Raw genomic sequence first — 23862 nt, 5'->3', positions numbered from 1 at the left:
AACCAGAACTATTTGAAAAAATACCCCATGGTTTCGAATTAGCTGTGTGTTCCAATGCCAGCGAGCCCACGGGAACTTGTTATGGTTGCAAGCACCGACCTCACACCACAGGAGCAGCAAGGGACATTTTGAACACAGTAGTTGCTGCTCTGCAGCCAGGAGGACATGGCCAGAACTCCCCATGGGCCGTATCCCACTCCCTGCAGATGCCCAGGTGCGATTTGTGGCTGTGTTCTTGATACAGAAGAGCACATGGTAACCTCTGCCCAGACACAGCCCAGTAACTTGTGTGTGTGTGTCTATCTCTAGGGTAGTTTCAGGTAAAAAAACAACTGAAAATTTACCAGATTAACTGGTGCCTCCAAAACAAAAGACTATACAAAACCATCTTGGCTTGTTTGCTGTCAGCCTTCAAAGAGTCCAAGCCATACTCTACAAACTATTCCTGTCATCTCTTCACTCAGCTTTGTGCAACTTAATATGTTATAGAAGATTTTCATAAGCTCATTAAATATGTATGTATTTTCCATTAAGCACACAGAAGACTCCTCACTTCATCACTACAAAATCCCCACAGATGATACTCCAGGGCTATCATTCCCTCTGTGCTGCATCTGACTGTACCACAGAGTGATGGGGCAGCCCAGGACTGGCAGTTCCACCCTCTTCTGTTGATGTCCTCTGGAAATGAGGCATCATTGCTAATGTGACCATGTAGCCTTGGCAAGCCAAAAATCTCCCTCTGCTTACCAGCTTTGACAGCCTCCACACTCTACCTGCATACCTCACTGCTGCAAATGCTTTAAAATCAAATTATCACCATAACCCTCATTCCAGCATGGGCACAGGTTGCACAGAGAGATTGTTGAGTCTCCCTCTTTGGAGATCTTCCAAAGCCACCTGGATGTGGTCCTGGACACTCTGCTCCGGTGTCACTGCTGGAGCAGGGGTTGGAGCAGAAGGACCCAGACGTGCTTTCCTACTTCTACCACTCTGTGATTTTATAATTTTTAACCATGTATATGAAACCATGCAAACCCAACTACAACTAGAGGACAAAAGCAGGGAGACCATAGCTGCTTTGTTTGCATGTATTTTATACATACCTGTAGTAGAAGTTCTTCTTTCCAGAGATTCTTGGCGCTGTTGCTGCTGCTCCATCACTTGTCTGAAACAGCAATGAAAAAACCTCCAGTCATTATATATTCTTTATAATTTTTCTTAAGAGTTTTATTCACTGTGAGGTCTCAAGATGTATATATTGGGTAACCGAGTCAGTCCTCACAAATGCTGTTCCAACCAACAGACGTGGTTTTGGTTTCACTCGGCCTGACCACAGTGGTGCCAGGTGCTGGGGATGTGCAATCAGGACAGGGCCTGGCACCTGTAGGATACCACAGATGCTTGGGCAAGGGGCTGCCTGATCCATGTCAGGAAACTCTACAATGGGTTCTGCAGGAGACATGGCCAGCAGGTATGTTCTATAGGTCCAGGAGAGCACAGTGGCCTTGCAGAACCTCAATTCAAAGCACGTCAGCATCCCTGGGGAAGAGCAAGGGGCATCTTTATAGAATGGCACTCTTGAGACTTTCACAGATCAGAAACCCAAAGGACTTGAAGTTAGAATGAAAACATATTACATTTGTGCTGTGTTTAGCTGCTGACTGTACAAAGCCTGGTGTGCTCTGCTGCAGGGCTGTCTCTTGCTGGTATAGCACAGTTTTGCAGGTGAGCAGAGCCACCCTGCTGTGCCAGGAGTACATGGAGCTCCACACACGCTTGGCAAAGAATTATATCACTGCTTTGGTTGTTTTGCATCCTCAGGAGCTGCCAGCTCCCAGGCTGCCCAAGCAGGTAGATACAGTGAGAAAACTTTTCACAGGCTTCACTTTCTAGAGACGTGCAGTTGCCAGATGCATCAGCAGAGGGCTTCTCACACACGCTGTAATACTGCAGAAATTGCTAATGCTGCCCCTGTGACTGGCCCTTCCTGCCATTCCGTGGTTAAAAAAGACTGATAGCTCAAACAGCCAAGTGTTTTTTAACATGCAAACACTGAAAAAAACTCTGAAATCACCTTTTTTTTTTCTTCTTTTTTTTCTCCTGCAAGAGCTTTCTGCACAGTAAGGCAAGCTTAACTATAGACAACACTTCTTCAAGGATTCCTTATGTGATATCTTAGAAAAGTCTCCTCATTACATTTTTGCTCTACTCATACTTTCAAATGAGTCTGCAGTTTTCTTATTTCATAAAAATAAAAGATTTTTTTTTTTTTAATGGAAAAAGTATCCATAAAAATAAAGTTGTATAGGAACAAAAAAGAATGTCTTACTTTGCAAAACAATCTCCCTGTGTTTCAATTCTAATTTAATAGATGGATTGGGGAAATCCACAATGATAATTATTCATTATGGACAGATCAATCTTAAACTGGTATTATGTTCAGGTCATATAGTCCAGCAAATACAAGCAATTTCTAGGAAATCACTACAGGCATCTGGAAAAATTGTTCTATGTACAAAGTGTAAAGTGGAAAGTTTTGAGGGACAGCCATAATTGGCTGAATCCAGTGGTTTCATATCAGCTAGAACAATCTAAACCAAACAGAAATCAGCACATACCTTGGCTCTTACTGAATAGCTATGTACTGAACACCGATACTACAGCATCAGTTTCACAAATTCCAGTTTTAAATAGACATACTAAGAATTCCAGAAGTATGCTGTCCCTTGCAACAGCTTGGCACTTATTAGCAAGATTTGATGATGAAAGACTTGACGTGTACTCTCCTCTTTAAACCTTGGGCAAATTCTAGGTTCATCTGGAGAACGGGTGTGGGAAAGCTCCAGAGGTACAAACATGAAGAGGAAGGCAGGTAAGAGGCATCCAAGTCTCTTGAGCCCCTGGAGCAGATGCAAGAGCCAAGTGCTCCTCAGAACAAGAGTCAGAATGGGCATTTGAAGTCTTTTGGGCTCATGCTAACCTTGTCTGCCCTTGGGCATGAGCAGCTTGTATCAGCCAAGCACATCCTCCCACACATGCTAAAAGGAGAAGTTCTTACACTCTAAGGAAGTCACATTTGTTCCAGTGGAACTAAATAAAGACCGAGATTTGCACAATGCTGCTTAAGGAGTATACCAGGAGAAAAGTACAAGAAAGGGCAAATTGCATCCTCTGACATAAAGTATGTTCTTTAAATATTTGTATAAAGGTCTTTAAAAATTTTTTAAAGCAGACAAATTTTCAAGGCATTTACAGTAACTTGAGTTCCTTTCCTGCTTACAAGATGTTAAAGAAACAGAGGCCTAAAATTAGGCCTGCTCTATGCTTTAAAAGTGCATTAGCATAATTAAAGCTGAAAATCCTCTAGAGCAGATGCAATAACATTTAAGTGCATATACTGGCATAGCTTATTCCAGTCCAGTGGAGCAAAAGAAGCTTTCCCAGAACCATGTGCCCTGTGGCAGTAGAATAGTATCTACTCCAAGGGCTTTTACCATCTCTAAATGAACAAAAAAGATCAATAACTAAAATATTTTCTCTAACTAAAGCTGGTCACGCATTGAATGTACAGACAGACACCTGAATGTGAGGTCTGAATTTTGTACAGTCTGCACATTCACTAGCTTCCACTGGCTCAACCAGCATTGGACCACATCTTCCAGCCAGGCTGAGTGACACACAGACACAGAGCAGGAGCTCCCTTCTTACCTTTATGATAGCTCAGCTACCAGAGTAACCCTTACCAAGCCCAAGTGACACATCATCACACACTCAACAGTCACCTGTAAATCCCTGATAAACCTCAGACCAGTGGGGGTTAGTCATAACGGAGCAAGGAAGTAGTTTCCCTACATACTCCCTACAATTCTTGCAGAATGGAAGAGGGAATCATGTGGAGGATTGTTTGCCCAGAACTGAACAAGCATGCCTTCTGCTGGGTAGCTGAAGATACTGCTGCTACAGGAGTCTTGGCTGAATCAGCAAAGCTGAAATGAGATCTTCCTGCTGGTTTCATTATGAGAAGGCATCCAAAGAAGGACGTTCCTGCCCATGTTCTTCCTTTGACATCAAGGAGACTACTCTGGTGGCTAGAGAAAAGGCTACATGTAACAACGGCACTAAATGGAGACATGCTTATAAGATGATGGGCATGATTCTGTAGTCTCCTTTGTCAGCCTGCTTACAGCAAAGCATTCATAAAAGGAATGGCATATGATTCTGGAAGTAATCATATGACGAGCCTAAGTTATTCCTGACAGTGCATGTAGTCTATTGGATGCTTCTTGGGCAACATGACTAGCAACTGCCAATAAGCAACCCAGAACAGGATATGGCTAGGCTTCCTTAATTTATTTGAGAAATACTTTGTAGGCTTCTTTTAAACATGTTCTATCGTTAACTCTGAACTTCAGCATGCCTCACACTTGCCTTTGAGCAGTCTACCTAGAGCTTGAATTCACTTCACCCTTCATATAAATCATCACAAAGTCAATATCAATAATTACAGAACACTGAAAATCAACACAAAACAGGTATGAGTAGAAAGAACGGTGCTTATTAGTGAGCAACGATTGCACACACATCCCAGTTACAAACTAGAAGCCTACTATAACAACTCACCTCCTTTGTGCTTCCATCTCATCTGGAGATGGCCCATTCTGGACCTGGCGCTGGGCAGCTGGACCTGCAGAAAAAACAAGAGAATGCTATTGGAAATGCAGCAGTTGATGACTTTTCCAAAAAATGCTTCTTCTGAAGAGGGTAAGGAGAGACTTTAAATCCCATGCCCAATTTGTGGAACTGGACAAAATTCCCCATAGTTTGTGGTTTCACTTGACTAGACCTTAGGATTTGGTGTGAAGCAGCTGCAAGACTTCCTTGTGCACACACACAGGCACATGAGATACTTCAATAAGCAGACTTGTGATGAAAGAATTTCAGGGTTTAAGTCAGTTACTCCTGTCATTGGCTAAAAAATTCCATCATGACAAACCTTAGCCATGTTCATCACAAAATTTTTCCCTCATTTCATCAAAATAATTTTTCTCTTTTATTCAGAAATTAGCTCTATGCATTATTAGTCTTGATTTTTATTTTATGTTAAGAATCCTAGGTGATAGTTTCTGTTGGCAGCATTTTGTTCTTACTACTACTTGGTCACAGTGAGAAATGTCCTTAAAATGAAGCACATACATAAAGTTCCCAATTATGCTTTGAAATTGCAGCTTTCTCCATAGTTTCTATACAAATGTCCTCCTCTTTTGGCAGAAAAAAAAAAAAAATACCCCAAGAGAAAAAAAAAAAGATCAAAAAACAATACTGCAGACCCAAATAAGTGAATAATTGACTTTCCATAGGTCTTTACAGAGCTGGTTGACAAAATAGCAGATATTTTTATTTGCATATTAATTTAGGAAGCTGGACAATTTTCCAGATGCACACAATACATGATTCCATGGACCCTAAAATGACCTAATTCTCTCTTAGATATCTTTAGATTTGTAACACTTGTTTTCTAAGTAATGATTAATTCCATTGTTTTACAGATTGAGATTTCTTACGGAAATCACCACAGTGCAGCAAAATGTCATTTGTTTCTATAACTTTTTTCTAAATTCCTCTTTCTTCTATTTTACTGACTTCCACACATTCATTTTGTTTAGCATGACTTTCCACTCCAAGGGCTTTAGAAATGGAATATTCCTAAAAGCCAGAGAAAAGAAAGCAAGCGTGACTAGAACAGGAGGAGGAAGCTTGTTCTCTCTGTAAAACAAGAAGCAATGGAGTGAGAACTGATCAGATAATGCCAACTCAGGGAGAGAACCCAACCCATTGCATGTAAACCAGTTGTAGAGGTCAGCCACAGTCCGTGCACAGGGACAACTGTTCTGTGCTACTGCAGAGACCTGCAGCGATTGGAGGAGAGTTTGAGGAAAGCCATATGTAGCACTGTCCTGGGACAACAGGGCGCTCTGTTTTCCATTCATTTTTGTTAATCTCAAGTTACCTACAGCCATTAGAAGTAACTCCTTCTTACATCCTCCCTGTGATCTTACTGAAACCAATCTTTTTTGCTACAACTCTCAAACCCTGAAGGTTAGGTGCACCCTGTTTCAGCAACTAAGATTTTGCCGAGGCTGGCTGACATATTTATGAGTCCAATCCAAGATTTTAGGTCTATTAATTGCCAGAAATACAAATGTTGGTAGATTTTTTTTTTCTACTCTGGAGCTCTGGGCAAACTAAGGCACCATCTAATGCAGCCTGCAAACCTCTCAATGCTTTGCAACAGCAGAGCTTCCTGGTTCTGTCATCTTTGAGCTTGCTTTTAGCACGCTCAGCCACAGCTCTCACAGATACTGAACATGGGAATTATTTTTTGCTTAGTTTCACATGTGTGTTCTGTGGGGTACATACATACAGCAGCCACTTGTTTGATTGAGGGCTTTTTTCGATTCAAGTGGACTTTTCCATGCTTGACTTCTCTCCAATGCTTTCAGGCATTTCTCAGACATGAGCAAGCATGACCAGTAAGCTCTCCTACTAATGGCACCCTCATTTAAACACTCTGCAGACTGAACCACAAGCTGCCTCCTACTCTGCCAGCCTTTGGGAACAGCACTTCCCATAAAACTGAGAGACAGTTCTGCTTTCGACCCATCCATGGCTCCATTGCTGTGGCAATCTGCATCTTTAGCAACTAATTAATGCAGGAGATATGCTGTGAACATCCCATCTCTCCTCACTTCGTTGCTTTGTAATAATGAACTGTGCTCTATATAAGCAACTTTGGACTCAGCTCAGGGCAGATTATGGGAGATAACTGAAATTTTCCCTGTTTCCTTTTTCTCCTGCTTATTGGAGAAGGTTTGCAGCACTGAGCACCATCCACATGCCTGGAGGTGACTGAGAGAGCTCCCTGCCGTGAGTGATTGTGGCTGGGTTCTGGTGGCAGCTTTTGGTGCCTCCCACACCTTTGCACCCTGCCACCCACTGGAAATAAACCTCCTGTTTCCTTTTACTCATGCTACAACTGCAAGTACTGCTGTCTGAGTGCCTGCAAGAAAATGGACACATGAGGTCCACTTCCCCAAGCAATCTGGGCTTTGTGAAAAGCCCAATCTGAATGTTTACAGGTTTTCATTCATTTTAAGCAATGGAAGCAGAGCAGGGTTTCTGCAAGCCCTATAGCCTCATGGTGCTCCGAGACCAGTGTGACAAATGTGGTGGGCTAAGGAAAGGGTCTATGGAAAGTGCTGAGAAGGAAACAGAGCTGAGATTGAAAATTTACATTTAGTATATGAACAGAATGTGATGATTTTGTTGGGAAAAAAACCTCACAGTAGACTATGAGAGGAAAAGAGGTGACAGATAGACAGATGCCTCTGCCTGCTACAGGATAGTTTCTGCATGTGCTTGGATGGTAGGAGAGAGTCAGGTTCAAGCACCAGGTCTGGGCAATCACCACATATCATAGGAGTTTGCACAGGCTTTTTTTTTCTTCTTTTTTTTTTTTTTTTTTTTTCACCCAGTCCAAACACTCCTTGAACTCCAGCAGCTTGAATCCATGCCCTGGGGAGCCTGTTCCATATCCATGACCTTCTGGTGAAGAACCTTTCTCTAACCCCCACCTGACCCTCCCCTGACACAGCTCTATGCCCTCTTGTTTCACGTTGCTGTCAGAGCACCAGAGAGCAGAGCTCAGCGCTGTCCCTCTCCTACCTGTGAGGAGCTGTAGGCTTGCTCTGGGCCCATCTGGCTGTCCTGGTGCAGACACCATGTCTTGGAGATGTCCAGACATGGACAGGGGCCACCAAGCTGCAGCCACCATGGCAGCCAGCAGAGGAATCGAACAGCGACACTGTACTCAAAACTCATTAGCAGAGACAATTATCCTGGACAAAGCACTGACCTAATTAGTCTAGATAAAGCATGTAGATAAAGCAGGGTGTCTACGCTGCTTCTGGGACCTGAGCTGACGCAACCAGCGTTGGATGACACAGCACGCCATGCAGACCTAATGTCCGTGGCCAGGTAAGGATTGTGACAGAGAGCCACAGTGGGCAGAACTGAGCCTGTGAGAGTTGGGTTATTGTCCTGCCCATTCAGGAGAGTGCTCATAACCCCCTTCAGGGCGCACAAAGTCACAGGAAGAAGAAGCACCCCATGGAACTAGAGGGAATGTGCCTTAATTGTGTCGCTTCACCAGTCCTGGGAGGCTAACATTAAGTAACTGAATTACACCCAGCCCGTGCCTGCACTAATAACATTTGTTTGCATCAATTTACCCACAGGTGAGACTTGCAATCAACAGTTAAGGTACTCTTAATTTGAATATGCCAATTGGTGACTTGCAGTTCTACGAGCCTGGGGCAGCAAAAAATCAAACACATCCTCCAAAAAGCATCTGTAGCAATGTTGTACACAACCTTATTTTACCTTACACAACACTGAATTTTAGAAATCTCCAACTTAATGGCTTTTGAATGCATCATTCCCAACATTACAATTGGTTTATCTTTTATCCTTTCACCAGCAAGATTACTTTAACCCAACATAAAGCACATCCTCCTTACACTGAAATAGGTGTGTGATCACAGGGGTTCTCTATGAAGTCTGTTCATTCAAGATAAAAACTGATATACCATTCACTGATGAAATTCTGTGGTGTAGATAAGGTCTAAAGACAATGCCAGAGTTGGAAAAACAAGCTTGGTATTCAAAATGAGAATGCTCTACTCTAGCATTGGTTCACCTATCTTGCAAGCTAACAGATTAACAAGCTGCCTCGATAACAGCTGTGTGTAGTGTGCAGAGATGTTTTGGGTTTGTTTTGTTTTAGGATAAAAACAAATGGAACTGTAGGGGCTCCTAGGTGCACAGCCACATGCTTGTGCTTGTTTAGTAAGCATGAGAGAAATGAGATGCAGAGAGGAGTTGCCCAATAACACTGTCACACAGGGACCCTGTGCTGTAACGTGATTAGAGAGAACCTGTCCTCAGTGCACTAGGAGTGCTAGAAAGCATATCAGCAATAAACCAGTGCACCTCTGAGTCCACTACTAAAGCTGTTAATTCAGCTATTTTGCATAAAACACAACGGCAATTGTTTGATCCTGTATTTTTACCCACTGTGGCACAGTATTTATAAGCTTTCATGCTGGCATCTCAGTTAAGATAGGGAAGAAGAACTTAGCATTTTCTGAATGCAATAAAAATGACTCAGTGCTAAAGTAACCCCTCTTGTAAGCAGCTGCACTCTGACAGCCAGGATCATTTTCAACATGTGAAGGACATGGCACAGGTGCACTTCATCTCAGCATCAGGAGCACAGTTTGGGGTACCATGCACATAAAAGATAGTTTTAATAGTTCTAACAGCTTTAAAAGTATTTTAAAAGTTGATACAGGTGACGGTGTGAATGGGAGGTATTCCACAATGAGGCAGATCCAGGGCTAGCAGGGACGATCTCCCCAACTGTCTGAAAGCAGCAGGAGCAACTATTTTTGCCTTAATTCACACTTTCCATTGTTACTCGTTTTCATTTGATCTTTGGAAACTTTCCTGAAGAAAGTTTTTAGAAATATTACACCCAAAGAGTGAGCAAGGGTGTGTGTCACCCAAAGAGGAACCCTGACGGAGGCAGTACACTGTGAAGGTCACCAGCTCTTCTTGGAGCAAAGCTGTTTTCTCTCTCACCTCTCTGCTGTGCACAGCACCTGCGTTACTCTGCATTATAGAATTTAATATTTAGCCAGAATAGCATGAGCTGAGAAGCAAAAGCTGCAGATTCCTAGGCAGAGGGTTTGGTTGAGGCATGGCTTTTCTCTAGGGAAGCTTTTCTAGCAGCACACCCTGTGCAGGACCATCCAGGGACAGGTAAGCCCCATTCGTCTTTCCAAGAAAGAGAGCACAGCCAGTAAGGTGAGTGCAGGGAACACCTACACAGGGCAGGGAAAGGTGGCCATGGGGCAACCCGGGGGGTTCTGTTTGCTGCACTGAGCTCAAGCCAGTGAGAAATAATTCAGTGAGTGCTTCATTAGGCACTAATGAAACAGGTGGATAAGCCAGCCACCTGCTGCGGTAGCACCAAAGTGAAGCAGGGACATCTCTGTGCCCCACAGGCTGCTCGCCTTGCTTCCAGAAGCAGCTTCATGGCACATGAGCATCATACTTAGTGAGGGACTGATTGCTTCTAGTATGGGAGCTGCCTCTGGTTCTGAGAAAACAGTGTGTGCATGAAAAACTATGGGACTAGGTATCTTTTTTGAGGGAAAAAGACAACACTGAATTGCCGAGAGTGTGATTCCAATGTTGTGTGCTTCATAACCACACATTGGGGAAATGACAGCATGAAATGGCAATCACTGTCAGAACTTAAAAAGTCATCAGTAAAATTCAGAATGATGAGGCTAGCTAAAAAACATATGTAAAAACACATCTAAACAAGCCCACAAATACTTCAGTTCCTACTTTCCTCCTGTTTTTTTTTAATTGCTTTCACAATGTGCATCGAGCCTATTTTCCTGCACATCCAGGTATAAACTTTTCAATAAAGATCAAGATCAGCTCATAATGTTATGCCTCTAGGCAGCAATGAAGCTTTAAGAAAGATGTCAAATATCATCACACTCTTGTTAAAATCAAGAGGATTAGAGATACCCCACTGCCACTGCATGGGGATCCGGCTAACTCCAGAGCCCAGTCAGTAATGCTATAAGGAAGCCAAGGGGATAAATCAATACTCTCCATCATACAACATGTGACAAAGATATTTTCCTGAATACGGTTTTAATGAGGTGCTGAACTGTTTTGCTAGGCGGTTCCAGCAGAGCAGGTCAGCACAGGCAATGCCAGACTCGTGCCCTGCAGGAAGGGCACTGCTGGATCCACAGAGCACTTTCCCACGGGCTTTGGGGACAAAGCCTCAAGCCCCACTTGTCAGTCTTGTAAAATATCAACTGAGCATCTTCCTTCAGCTGAGTGCCACCAGGTGTGCATTTGCATACGAACACACACGTACCTGCTCATACAAGTCATGCTTACAATTCTTTTCATCAAATAGAAAGCTGGAATTCATATTCATGTGCTTGTTTGTCAAACATCATCTCTAGTTTTGCTTAACAGTAACAATTATGACACATTAAATTAGAAATATACCTATACTTCGTGTAGCCTGGTGCAGCACTCAAGGAGACTGGAACACCACAGTCTGTATTTCCCATTAATTCCCCATACAATAATGCCCCATACAATAATGCAAGGCCAATCTCCCTTTTTTAAAAAAAAAAAAGTTATTTTAAGTGTGTCTTTTTTCTTTCTCTCTCCAATGAGGCAGTAAGCTCCCCAGGACAGCTTTTTAGTTTGTACTTCCATGGAGAACAGCGGAGCCTCCAGTCCCACATATGCATTGAAGCAACACATACACACAGAAAACACCACATTACAAATACTCGGTTTGCATCTAGTTAATGGTTAAGACACAGACAAGAGCCACGTTAACAGGATTTAAACCCCAATGCTGCTGTATGCCAACCAGAATGGATGTCTGTACCTGGACAGGGTGCTAGAAGGCAGAGGACTTTTCTACAAAACACAACTAAGTGAGGATATATTTGGGGATTTATAGAAAAATGTGGAAAAACAGCATTAGCAACACTTAGTACTCATGTTCACATTCACACGAGAAGCCAAGCCCCTCGCTTAAGGGAAGTGAAAGCCCCAGCAGCTGCAGGACACAGAGTAACCTCCTCAGCCCCTGGTCTCATGGCCCAGTCCTCACTTCCAGGAGGACTGACATGAGTGGACACTCATAGGCAAGTCCTCATGGAGGAAAGAACAAGCAAACAGACAAGTAACTATAGAAAGTACAAACACTGCCCTTGTTCTTAGCTATTTTTTAAACCAGTAACTATTCCATGAGTACAGATGCTATTTATTCGCAAGTAAAGACAGAAGCAATCCAACATGTTGATTCACAAATCACCAATCTGTATTTCTGCTGTAATGACTTCTGATTTAAGAGCTTTGACTAATTCTGGCATCACTTGGATCTAATGGGTTTTGTCTTTCAAACAGGAACTCAGCATCCTACTGCCCCATCTCCAGAGTTAAAAGCAAACAAAAGACAATCAGTCATTAAAATACGATTCCAAGCCATCTCCTAGAGCAACCTGGATGGAGGAACAGAGCACTCCCATGCACAAAAGCCCAGCATCCACAAAACCCAAGCTCCCCCTCCCTCTCCCACCAGAGAGCAGCATGCAGGGAGATCTGTTTCACCTACAGGACATCCTGCACAGGACGATGCAGTCACAGTGGCAGAGGCAGAAGCAGTGCCAGATCCATTCCCTGCTGACCATAGTACGGCAGCAGCCTCCTCAGCGCACTGCTCTCCCCACCGTCATGCCCAGCACTGACTGCCCACCCTGTGGCAGGCCAGGTTTCATTGAGTGTAATCTATCCCCTGCTACCTGCACAGCACACCCAGATGCTTAAATATTTAATTGGGCCCTCTGCTTTGCCTGTTGCAGTTCTTCAAGGTGCCTGGATGCCAGGCTTCACTGTCTGGCACATTGTCTGGACAAGCAGCACTCCTGAAACAATAACGTGAAAGTCAAAAAGAAATTCCATTTTCTGCCTCTTGCTCAAATAGACACCCATAAGCTCGCCTAGATGGAAGTAATAAGTTCTGCAAGCAAATGCAGAGATGTGAATAATAAGAAGAAAAATGTTAGTTTGTACTGGGGAAAAATGACTGCAAATGAATGTATGGAATCAAGTTCACTGGCGGTGTAGTTGCTGAAGTCAAAGGTTTACACCAGCAATGAGTGCAGAGCTTTTGTATTAAAATAAAAGCGTAAACATGCTGGATTCAGAAATAAATATGTGTGGCTTAGAATCCTCACCTACTGTCTTTCAGTTCTTTCAACATCCCATCATTCTTCAACTCCCAACACTTTTCTCCTTTTCTACTTTCCCCTCTGTTATATAAGCATCACATGTTTCACAGAACTCCATCCAGTTGAAGCTAAGGGCCAGGTGGTACGAGGGGGAGAACACAAAGAGTATTTATTCCTCTTTTTCTTTGCCTTATCAGTAGCTCTTCCATCCATACCTTTCCCTTCTCCTTGCATCTGTGTTGCTCTGTCCAGTGGTGACTTCACACAGCCCCAGCTGCTCTAGGGAGCAGCTATCTCCGTAGCCTCAGTGAAATGACTGATTTAGAGCACTCAGTGTTTTGGCTCACTGAACTTAGCAGGTATGTATTTATCTGATACCTAATTTCTGGAATAGCTGAATAGAAACTGGAAGGCTTCGTACAATTAGAGTGGGCGAAACCCCAGGTGGTGATGGGTTGCTATCTACCTTGAGATATATCAAACAGCCACACCTGCTCTTCATAAACAATACAAATTCAGCACAAATCAGTAGTTCCTCCCTCTCTCTCTGTTCTTAATTTCTACAATGCTAAAAAATTCTCTGAGTGATACATATTCTAATACATATCTATTCTAAAATTGCTTATCACGTTTTCTAACGCTTGTTGCTATGAATTATGTATGCCCCACTTTAACACTATAGTACTGATACCTCTCAGTTATCAGATGCGGAAAAATACCTATTAGCTAATTAACATTTGAGACTGTAAAAACTCTGCTAAAAGCAAACTACCTTTTTCACTATGGCACACAGATGGTCTAAATCTCACCTGCATATACCCATTCTTCCTGCTAGCTGGCATGAGAAGTACATCAGCAAACAGAAATGTTACACCCAAATTCGAGTGTGAGTTCAGGTTCCCATAATTCTGAGTCTTACGCAATTACTCTCTCAGGGCTTAAAAAATCCAGAATTAAATGTGGAATATTGGCATTGAAATAATGAAATTACAGACTATGTTTTATCAACAAGGCTTCAGTTTTTCTTGAGAAAAAGTTCTGCTCAAACCATTGCACTCTGTGCTTTGAGAGTGCTCCAAATCCTTTTTGTTCTCCTTTGCCTTCCTCCTTCATCATACAATGAAGTGAAACATCTGGCTTCTGAAATGAGATCCAAAATGCTAACGTGCCCTGCATCACTGTTGGATCCACTTTTAAGTAGCTCATTCCAGCAGAGCCAGTGTCATCCTATGACTGGGAATTCCAGTTACACCTAGATGGCACAGGATGGCTCTGGGTGATCACCAAGGAGAGCTCGCATGGATGGAGAACTTCTTTCAGGGACTCAAGCATGTACTTCTAACTCAGAAACTAAGAATCCACAAACATGCCAACAAGAGATGCTTTGGAATTGGGAAATAACAGCACAGTTCAAAGGAAAAGTAAATAAAGAGCCTGAGAAAGCAGCTGCCCCAGAAACTGTGATGCAAGCCATCACCTCAGCTTCCTGCTTTGAACAAACTTACGATTTGCTAAATATTAATAATTTTTGTATAAGTTTGAGAAAGCAAACTAACAAATATTGAGTTCAAATGCTTTTATAAGTTCTGTATTGCTAATTAAACAACAACAAAGCAGAAATCTCACAATGCCTAACTATCATTATCTGACTCTTCCTCACAAAGGTTAGAGGCCAGCTTGCCTGTGGCAGGACAGATGATTCATGAACTAGCAGTACTTGCAGGTGCTGTGCAGAGATTTTAAGCAGCAATTCAATGGACTGTCTCTGATTCCCATATAAAAAGCAACCTTGACCCTATTATGACTGTGAATCCATCCCAAATGGCTAGAAGGCAACTAACTTCTCTTGTAATCCATGTAATAGAAATCAATTGTACAAATTGCATTTTGACAAACATAAATCTCTAATGAATCCACAGAAAAGGCTCATAATCGCTTGTGATGCCCCACACTTACATGGTGCAGCAGTGCTCACAAAGGAAACACACTAGAAAAATGTGTTTTGTTTTGTTTTTAAAACAGAAGCTGGCAAACTGCAACACTACAATCCACAGCAGTGAAGGTAATGGGCAGATCTAATCCTGCAAGTGGTAGCAGGCAGGTGGGTGGCTGACCTACATGAAGCCTACTGCAGGAAGACTGTAATTAGCTGTCTGAGCAACTGCTGTTTATATCAGGTGATTGAGTGCATAGGAGCCAATATGCTACTGATATAACTGGTGTCATTTTAATTTCTGTACATTTTGACTTTAATTGGAAAGGTTGCTTTCGCTTTTTATTCCCAATATTCATTTTCCATGCTTTGGGAACCATTTATCAGCTAAAACACAAAACTCGTGCCAAAATTGAAATAACACTATCAAGTGAACAGAGAGTTCAGTTTTCTGATTTTAGAAGCGCTCTGAGTCTGTACTCTAAAGAGTTCAGAAAAAAATTCAAGAAGGAAAAGGGTAAATGTCTGCGTTTCTCAGCAGGACAAAATATTCTAAAAGAGCCTCAGTTGTCCCATTGCCCATACCATTATAGTCCTGTAGAAAGAAACTGGTTTCTTCTATGAAGGAAAAGTGCCAAATGCTTTGTCCTATTTGCAGAAGCTGCGTACAGTGGACTAGGTTTAACACTTGCTTTTGCCTTTCTTTGCTCTCAACCTCCACACCCAAAGGGCTCCTGGCTGCTGTGCTGAGGAGAGCTGAAGGACTTCCCAACAACGAACCATTCTCATGGGATGACTGTCACTCTACAGACAGCATTTAAATCCCCAGTAACTTAGCTGATTGAGATTGCATGGAGCAGACCTGGAGGTGGCTGAAAACATGCTGCATCTCTCCACGTGCAGTCTCTCTGGAGCTGCTTCCTGCAAGGGATCTTGGCTGAGCCTGCAGTGAGCTGGGACTCCTGCATGAAGCTGATGGATCCTCTCACAAATTTCTTTGCTGCTCATCAGAAGCCCGTGGCATGGTAAGAACAGCCACTAGTAACATAACTTGATAATAGTACATCATCTTCTACACAACATTTTAGTTGATTTAATTGATTGAAAATGTTGAAGTCTATGCTACACAGCTATTGAGATCATTCGGAACAAAGGAAGTGCTTCCATGGACTCGACAGTTCTCACAGGGCTCAACTTTAATTAATGTAAGCTTGCACATTGATTATATGATTCACTTGAAAATATTCATAAGGAGCATTCTGTTCCCTGAGTGTCAGAGCAGGCATTTCGAGCAGACTGTGACGTACATTTTGTACAAAGCAGAAGCCTTCAGGAAAACCTCAAACCTGCCAAACTCCTGTACAGAGGCAAGGAAGAGCAATTCAGAAAAACCTCAGTTTTGTGAACATGACTGCATCACCAGCTATCAGTGCCAACCCTACGGAGGGATGAATCCTCCCCTGGTGATGTGTCTCTGCCTAGCTTACAGGAGGAGCCTGGCTTTGACTCCACATCTAACTTACAGCCTTGCAAATATAGCTGTGATGAGTCTTATCCTCAGAAACTAAACCACAAGCTCTCCCAAAATACCAACAGATCCAGGGAGGGTTTAGAAACCTGAATATCACCATGTGTTGTGGCTAGCTGCTCAGTGCCCATGACTCACTGCTGGGTGTGCCTTTCCTCTCCAGCCCAGTGCTGTGAGCAAACCTGTCATCTGTAATATACTTCTGCTGGGTTCTGTCTTGCCAGCCACAACGGGACCTCTCCTGCATGAAACAGGCTAAAAGAGGTTTAATCATTGCTTTGCCTTTGGATGAGCATTCTGTCCCAAAACCTGGCTTTCCCCATTGAGAGGAGGCTGGTATGGTTGGCGTCTCTGAGGCACCTATGACACAGTGTGTACATGTTCCCTCCCAGCACAGGAGTTAAAAATATCTGCTTAGCCTTGGAGGCTGAACTCCCTTTGAAATGCAGTGAACAAGACTCAGCTGCCACCTCTAATACGATGGGCAGCTCCTGCAGTCTGTTCTCTGTCACAACAACTGCTGCCCTGCACTTTCTTCTGCTGCTTAACTTCTTACCATTTGAAACTGTAAGCGCTTTGCATTACAAGGAGAAGCTTGGAGGAAAGGAGAGCAGATAAATCTTTTAAACTATGTTAAACCCAGCCTTACTCACAGCAAAATGGCTCTTTGAGATTATTCTTGAAATCTCTGGCAACCCTGCCTTTATTCCCACATCCCTCACCCTGGGGTCATTTCTATATCTGAGCATTCCTCCTTAGCCCCACTCTGAACCCCCACCCAGAAGTGGAGCACACCAGCAGCATCCTGACTCACCTCCAGGGATCCACACTGGGATCCATGCAGCAGCACTAGTGAGGAGAGGAGCATTCCTAGATGCGGTGTTTGGCAGTGATGAGTGACTCAGGAATACTTAATGGGAAAGCAGTATGTTCTCTATCCCATGTAGTTATTAAATCGAGATTGTAACTTTGTGAAATGTTCTAGCACAAATGGCATTACATGCTTGGTACAGAACCTGCAACAGCAGGACACTGCAGGTCTGCATTGTGCACACAGGTGAGAGCAGACAGCTTCAATGAGCTCTTTTGGATCTAAAAATCAAGGAAAAATCAAAAAATGTGGCTTTGCCACTTTCCTTCTGAGCAGCTTGGTGGGGCTGCTCCTCTCTGAGCTCCTTGTGGACCCCCTGTGTGTCCCCTCTCAGGTACTCCCTCTGAAGGAACTGGGAAGCTTTCCTTGTTGGTTCCTGACATGAGCATGAACATTTCCTTGGAAGCACTGAACTCAGAGCCACAATTCACTGGTTCACTCAAGCAGAGCCTACCAGACCTACAGCCACTTTTCAGTTCTTGGATGTGATACTCTAAATAGGAACCACACTCATCATAAAGCTGAAAAAATAACGATGCCTGACATCAGAAGCACCAGACTGGTGATGCATTTGCTCTCTGGATGCCAAAGATGGGACCTGGCTGATCCCTGCTTCCCCACCCCCAGCACAGCCAAACACAATGGAGGGGAGTTGAGAAACGTGAGCAATTCTGCATCATGCTGCTGAAGCTCCTCATCTGCGTGTCACCCAAGCTGAACTGCAAAACACGGCTGCCTGGCCTAGTTATCAAATGACCTGAAATTCAGCACGCTCATCTGCCCAACAGCTGCTTCATTGACGGAGGCAGGAGCTCCTGCCTGGCTGCTGGCGTGGCGCCATGATGTAGCTGGGGCCTGGCATGCACACCTCATGATGCTCCCAGCCCTGCACGGAGTGGCCTCAAAATGTCTGGAAGTCTTCAGTTCTGCACAGCAAATCCTTCCATCTCCATATTTATTTCTTGTTTGGATCATTAAAAAGAGATTGCAGAGATCTGGCACTTCAAAGGGGGAAAAGCAATGAACTGTTCTTCCCTACCAACTGAAATGAAGGTGAGGTTGGATCTTGTCAGATTTACTTCTTTCTAGTGAGGGTGCTGCATAAATAATAAGCAGCACTAACAAACTCACCTCATTTTAGGAAAGCGACCTATATAGAAACATAGTAAGCAACACAAAAGCGATTATAAGAGTAACTGAGTAAGCTTTGTGCCCAACACAGCAATTTAGTGAGATAAATAATTTCAACAGATATTGTGAATTCCATTTTTAGTAGTGACACATTCAGTAGTGACACTTTGTGAAGTTGCTTTGATGTATAGCATATTACATTCTTCTATACTACTGACTAAGTCTAGCCACATGTTAGTAAATCTTTACAGTATTTTTACTGCAAAACAGTATCAGTGATATCTGTTTTGTAACAGAAGAAGCAGAATTAGATGTTTATAGTATATTGTAATATCCTTGCTTTTGTGCAACTATATTACAACTATATTTGTGCAAGCTGCTAACCTGAATCTGGACTATGATATTGTCCAGGATGACTTGGTCTGCTGGGTAAACAGCATTTCTCACTCCCTAGCCCAAGAGAGAAATGAGCACCACACGTTCTTCCTGCTGTATCTCAGTATTGGAAAGTCAATAGTTTCAAACTGCTAACAATGTGCTAAAGCAGCATCCATCTTTTTACATCTGACTGTAGCTGCTGCTACGGTGTCCATTCCTGCATTAAAAAGACCAGTGCTCAGACCTAACATAGGCCTTGCTTGCTCTTGGTGTACTTCAAGATAGACTACAGAATCATTTCTTTACCAGGAGAACAGACTGTAAGTGAGAGTACAACCATGAATATTTGATTAGGGACACATGAAAAGAATCTGAAATCATATGGTACCAAGAGTTTAACTCAAGTATGCATGAGCAAGCAATGTAACTAATATTAAACGTATGCTTGTATTTTTCTTGTTCTGTAGTGCTGTCTACATATCTACGTGAATTAAGCAAATTGAAACCCCACCGTGAGCAACATCAAATCTAACTGTAGAGCAGAATGTTTCCCTAATGAATTTCAGTTTTCATTTTTTTCTCCTACAAATGGTGTTATCACCTCACTGAATAAAAGATTATTTATATGTACGGTAATTTATATTAAACCACTTATGTTTGGCTTAATTGTGTGAAAAGGCTATTAAAAACATTTTAATCTATATTAATAGATTTTCTACTTGTGAGCTACCACCACTGATGCTTTGGCTCTATTCTTTCAGATGCTATTTGCTAGGTGTGGAGTGCTATCTCCATGCATCACTAACACGCACAGTGTTACTCACTGTTCTACAGATATGATGATCAAGGCCAACAAGTCTTGATCAAATCACAGGATTCCTGCTTGCTGCGTGGGGACACCCTCCAGCCTGCACTCACTCCCACTAGCAGACATCTCCCATTAGACACAATGAAGGAGCGCTGCCAAAACCCCGGGCCTTGATCTGTGAGCCAGACATATGCACAGAATGCATCCAGCATGGCTCAGTGACACCAATAAACAGGAGTCTTCCCAGAATACTGTAAGTGGAAGGTGAAGACCCAGGTCTGCAGAGTGCTGAGCTTCACATGAGAAGAGCCTGCACCCTTACTTGCATCACTAGGAAGGGAGAGCAGATAAATCTTTTAAACTACGTTAAACCCTGCAACGTGTTAAAAATCAGCACCATACAATATCAATTGCTTCGCAAGTCCTCCTTCCCGTGCATCATCCTTGTCCTAAACTGTTCTAATATCTTGAGGATGGTGCACCAAAGCATTGTTTTAACCTTCTCTTTCATTCACTTGGTGTGCCTGAGCAGAAGCAGGAACTCTGGTACTGACACTTGGATAACATGAAGTGTTCTGAAGAACAGACTGCTTCATACTACTTTTCCACCTTTATGGAACATTTGCTAGACACCTCTATCCACAGTTGAGGTCATATCAGTTTAATTTTGCCTGTGATCTTTTTTAAGAAGGTGATTTTTTTGGCCGCACTAATAGAAGTAATAGTAATACAATTAACACAAAGTGTTTTGCAATGAAATAACATTCAATCTCTGTGCAATCTTAAAGTGTTGCTCCGTGAACTAGGAAAAACTAGTGAAAAAGGCCACCAAAGATATTTGGTTTTCAGCTCCATCACAATGGACAACTAATTAAATGCTTTGCTAATAATAGCATTCTATGTTTGAGGAGATAAGACTAATTATTTGTTGAATTTCAGGGAAGTTCTGCAGACATGTCTGCATAATCCTGATAACAAAACAGCTAAAATAACTTCTGTTCAATGGTACAATTTGATCGCTTTTCTATTTCTCTAGTTTTGACTTATCATTAATGAACAGGAAGTGTCACTGGTGGAAATAAAGGAATCTGGGATTTCTTAGCAAAAATTCCATTACTATACAAAACATAATTGTCAAATCAACATAATAACGGCAGACAGTCATTGTACAAAACCTTCAGGGAAGGCAGTGGGAATCCCTCTGTCAACTTAAGAGAAACCAGAGAACACCTAGGATTGTTGTCATTAAAATATTATGTTTGCGATTTGAATATAATCTGTGGTCCCTGCAATAGGCAAAGTTCATTATTTTCAACAAATAATTATCAACACCTTGTCATTGACCAGGGAAACCGAGAGGCTCTTCACTTCCTAGGTTCTCTAGACAATACTCAGAGTTTTCCCATTGCTGAAGCTTAGATCAAGACAGCAGAGTTTTAACCCATACAGTCCATGCTCTCAGCAAGCACAACTATGATTTAAGCCATAGTATGCAGCCTAAATTAAAAGAAATGCTTCTTATCCCTGGGGCAACCATGCTATTGGTTTCATCTCCTCAGGGCAGACCTATCCATGGGGCAGGGCCCTGCTGAGAAGATATGTAGCCTGTTGTCAGGTGGAAGTGGAAGATGAGCACACAGTCCTTATCAGGAGAACTTAACTGTTTGCTCAGCCTGGAGAGAGGAAGGTTGAGGAGTGATCTTAATGCTGGTGTCAGAGCCCAAATGAATCTATGGGAATGGCATGGCCAGTGTGAAGGACTGTCCGTCCTTGGAGATGCTCAAAACTCAATGGGACAAGTCATTAAACAACCTGCTCAAATTTTGAACTTAGCCTTGCTTTAAGCATGTGCCTGAACTAGATGATCTCAAAAAGTGCCTAAAGAATTCTCTGTGAAGACACTGGAAATTAAAGAAGCAAATATCACTATTCTCCATAGCATCTGGAGAGCAAATAAAGAAACTTCATCTGACTACACTTTCTGCAACAAAATGAGTTATCTGCTGATGCCCTGGGGTCCATCGAGCAGTTTCTAAAACTTAATTAAGGCAGCTACTTCAAGGATAATTCAGCATTTAAGATCTAAGAGTAGGTAATACTCTCCTAAATGCTTTCCTGAAGTTGATTGTTACAGATGATCTCACACACACAAAAAAGGGATCAAAAAGTAGGATGCTAAGTATTAAAATTTCCAGCAGCTCAAGATCCCTAAAATAGGCAGTGCTACTCCATATGCTACAACAAATTAGTCAAAGCCAAAAGGTTTGTCTTCTTTCAATAATAAATAATTTCATGAGAATATGACAGCTCAGGAACATTGTTTGTAGACTTCAAAATTTGCATATGAGGTTAAGTGTCCTAGATGATGACAATTCAGTGCTACTCTGCTCTTTTTGTGTCACAGCAGAGTTCTAGATGGAAGCTTATGATTGCTCTTGTAATTAAAAGGGGGTCTGGCCCAGGTAAGTGTTTATACATTCATACACAGATAGGAAAAAAAAATGCAGTTAAAACGGATAGGAATAACAAAAGGAAAAGGCATGATGAAAACCAAAATAGCTATGGGCTTAATGAAACCTGACTGAACTGCATAAACAAACACTGCTATAGCTTCTTGCAGAATTTAGGAAAACGCCCTGAGCACATGAGATGTGGTGGTTACCATGGTAATTTACATACATCAGACAAATGCTGTAGCTCTTTTCCTGTTTAAACTCCCAACAAAAAAATTCAGGATGAGGTGTAGAAAAGCAAATATCTTGTATATATTGGTGAGAGATTACTCACACAAGCAGTTCCCAAGGGGTTGGCTCTGTACCTGCAGTGCGTGACTGCCCTTTACAAGAGCAGGGGTCACAGTCTGGGAACTTCACCAGCTGCTCTACACCTCTCTTCTGCCTCCCAAAAAAAGGGCATGGGGAGGGGGAATACTGCTTGAAAAAGCCTCCTTTCCAATTTCCAAGTGATATAATTTGTGAAGGGAACAAAGTAAGGAACAAAGTAAACCCTGTCCTGCTCCTCTCCCCTGCGTGTCCTCAGCAGCTGAATGTGGGCAACACTGCTGCCTGTTTGAAGACACATGGGGGACTAAGCAACCGAGCTGTGAAAGCCCCGAGCAGCCCTGCAGTAGCTTCAAAGGCTGCGTGAGAAAGAGTGTGGCCCCATGACAGCACAGAAAGAGTCAATGCATCTGGACATGCTCTGATGGGATGAAAACACAAACAAAACAAGAAGAGGTTATTCTCAGGTCTGTGCAGAGAAGGAAAGTGCTGGACAAAATGGTACACAGGTAAAGGCTCTCAGCCGCGAGGAGTTTTAAATGCAGACTGACAACAGGACGGGTTAGGGATTGCACAGGGCAAACTGCCTGGGTATGGCACATGGAAACAGCAACTGCACTCGGAGAAAGATCTCAGAGTGACTCTTCTGGGGGGCATCTCTGCCTGTGGTCTTTCTTCCTGATGGATGCACACAGCACAAGCAGCTGCTGTGCTGGTGCGTGTGGTCTTGGAGAGCAAACAAAGGTACACTCGACTGAAGATGGGAACAAGAAATAACAAATGACAAGGAAACACAGAATCAGAAGTTGCCTTGATGATAAAGGTCTCTGTCTGCCAGAGATCACATTCCCATCAGTAACACTGCAGAACTGCTGAGGCTACAGTTTCCTCTCAATGAAACGCTTCTGTAAAATACTCCTTCCCTCTGATAACACAGCTATGTGCTGAACTGCACCATTTGTGGCAAGAGAGCGCTGCATGGACTTGCTAAAGATAAGGTTCCTCCCCATCTCCTGCCTGCCCCAGGGCTCTGGGAAAGCCAGGAAGGAAGCTGGCAGCATGGCAAGCTCTCTCAGAGCACCGAGGCCAGCACTTCGCTCCTCCGCACTGCAACACTGCAGTACCATTTAGGTCCTGCCATGAGGACCTGGGCACTGCTTGAATGTGAAGGGATGGACAGTGCCATGGGATGGCCAAAGGGGCTGCTGTCAGCCACATGCTCAGCTGCAATTCCAAATCTGTGCTCCAGTGAAAGCAGAAGTGGTGCATTTATAAGCAGACCTGGAAGCCTTATTATACTGCTTATCCACTTCACAGTTAAAAATAATTCATCCTCAGAACATGAATGTCTGCAAAATGTTGCTTCTGTGCAACGCACAAAGTAATTTGTGAGACGTTCTCCAGCTGCAGTTTATTACTGTCCTAAAGAGAGAGCAAATGAGAGGAAAAGAACAAATGCAAAAAAGAGCAAATGAGATTGTTTTTACTTCTCGTTTTCACAAAGGCTACTTCTTCTCCTCCCCCTCAA

General features: G+C 42.9%; 1 protein-coding gene across 5 annotated transcripts in view; it reads right to left on the bottom strand.

Moving 5' to 3' along the window:
- EVL (Enah/Vasp-like) overlaps positions 1-23862 on the bottom strand; it is a 128362-nt gene that overhangs the window by 12981 nt on the left and 91519 nt on the right. For all 5 annotated transcript variants that reach the window (XM_052693244.1, XM_052693242.1, XM_052693240.1 and 2 more), the window contains exons 4-5: positions 4624-4687; positions 1107-1168 (exon numbers count right to left, since the gene is read on the bottom strand). In XM_052693244.1, the coding sequence (XP_052549204.1) occupies positions 1107-1168; positions 4624-4687 (126 nt within the window). The remainder of the gene's footprint in view (positions 1-1106; positions 1169-4623; positions 4688-23862) is intronic.

Source organism: Tympanuchus pallidicinctus, unplaced genomic scaffold (assembly GCF_026119805.1).
Source record: "Tympanuchus pallidicinctus isolate F22 unplaced genomic scaffold, pur_lepc_1.0 scaffold3, whole genome shotgun sequence".
In the NCBI taxonomy this organism is placed as follows: Eukaryota; Metazoa; Chordata; class Aves; order Galliformes; family Phasianidae; genus Tympanuchus; species Tympanuchus pallidicinctus.
This window is presented reverse-complemented; position numbering and strand designations above follow the sequence as displayed.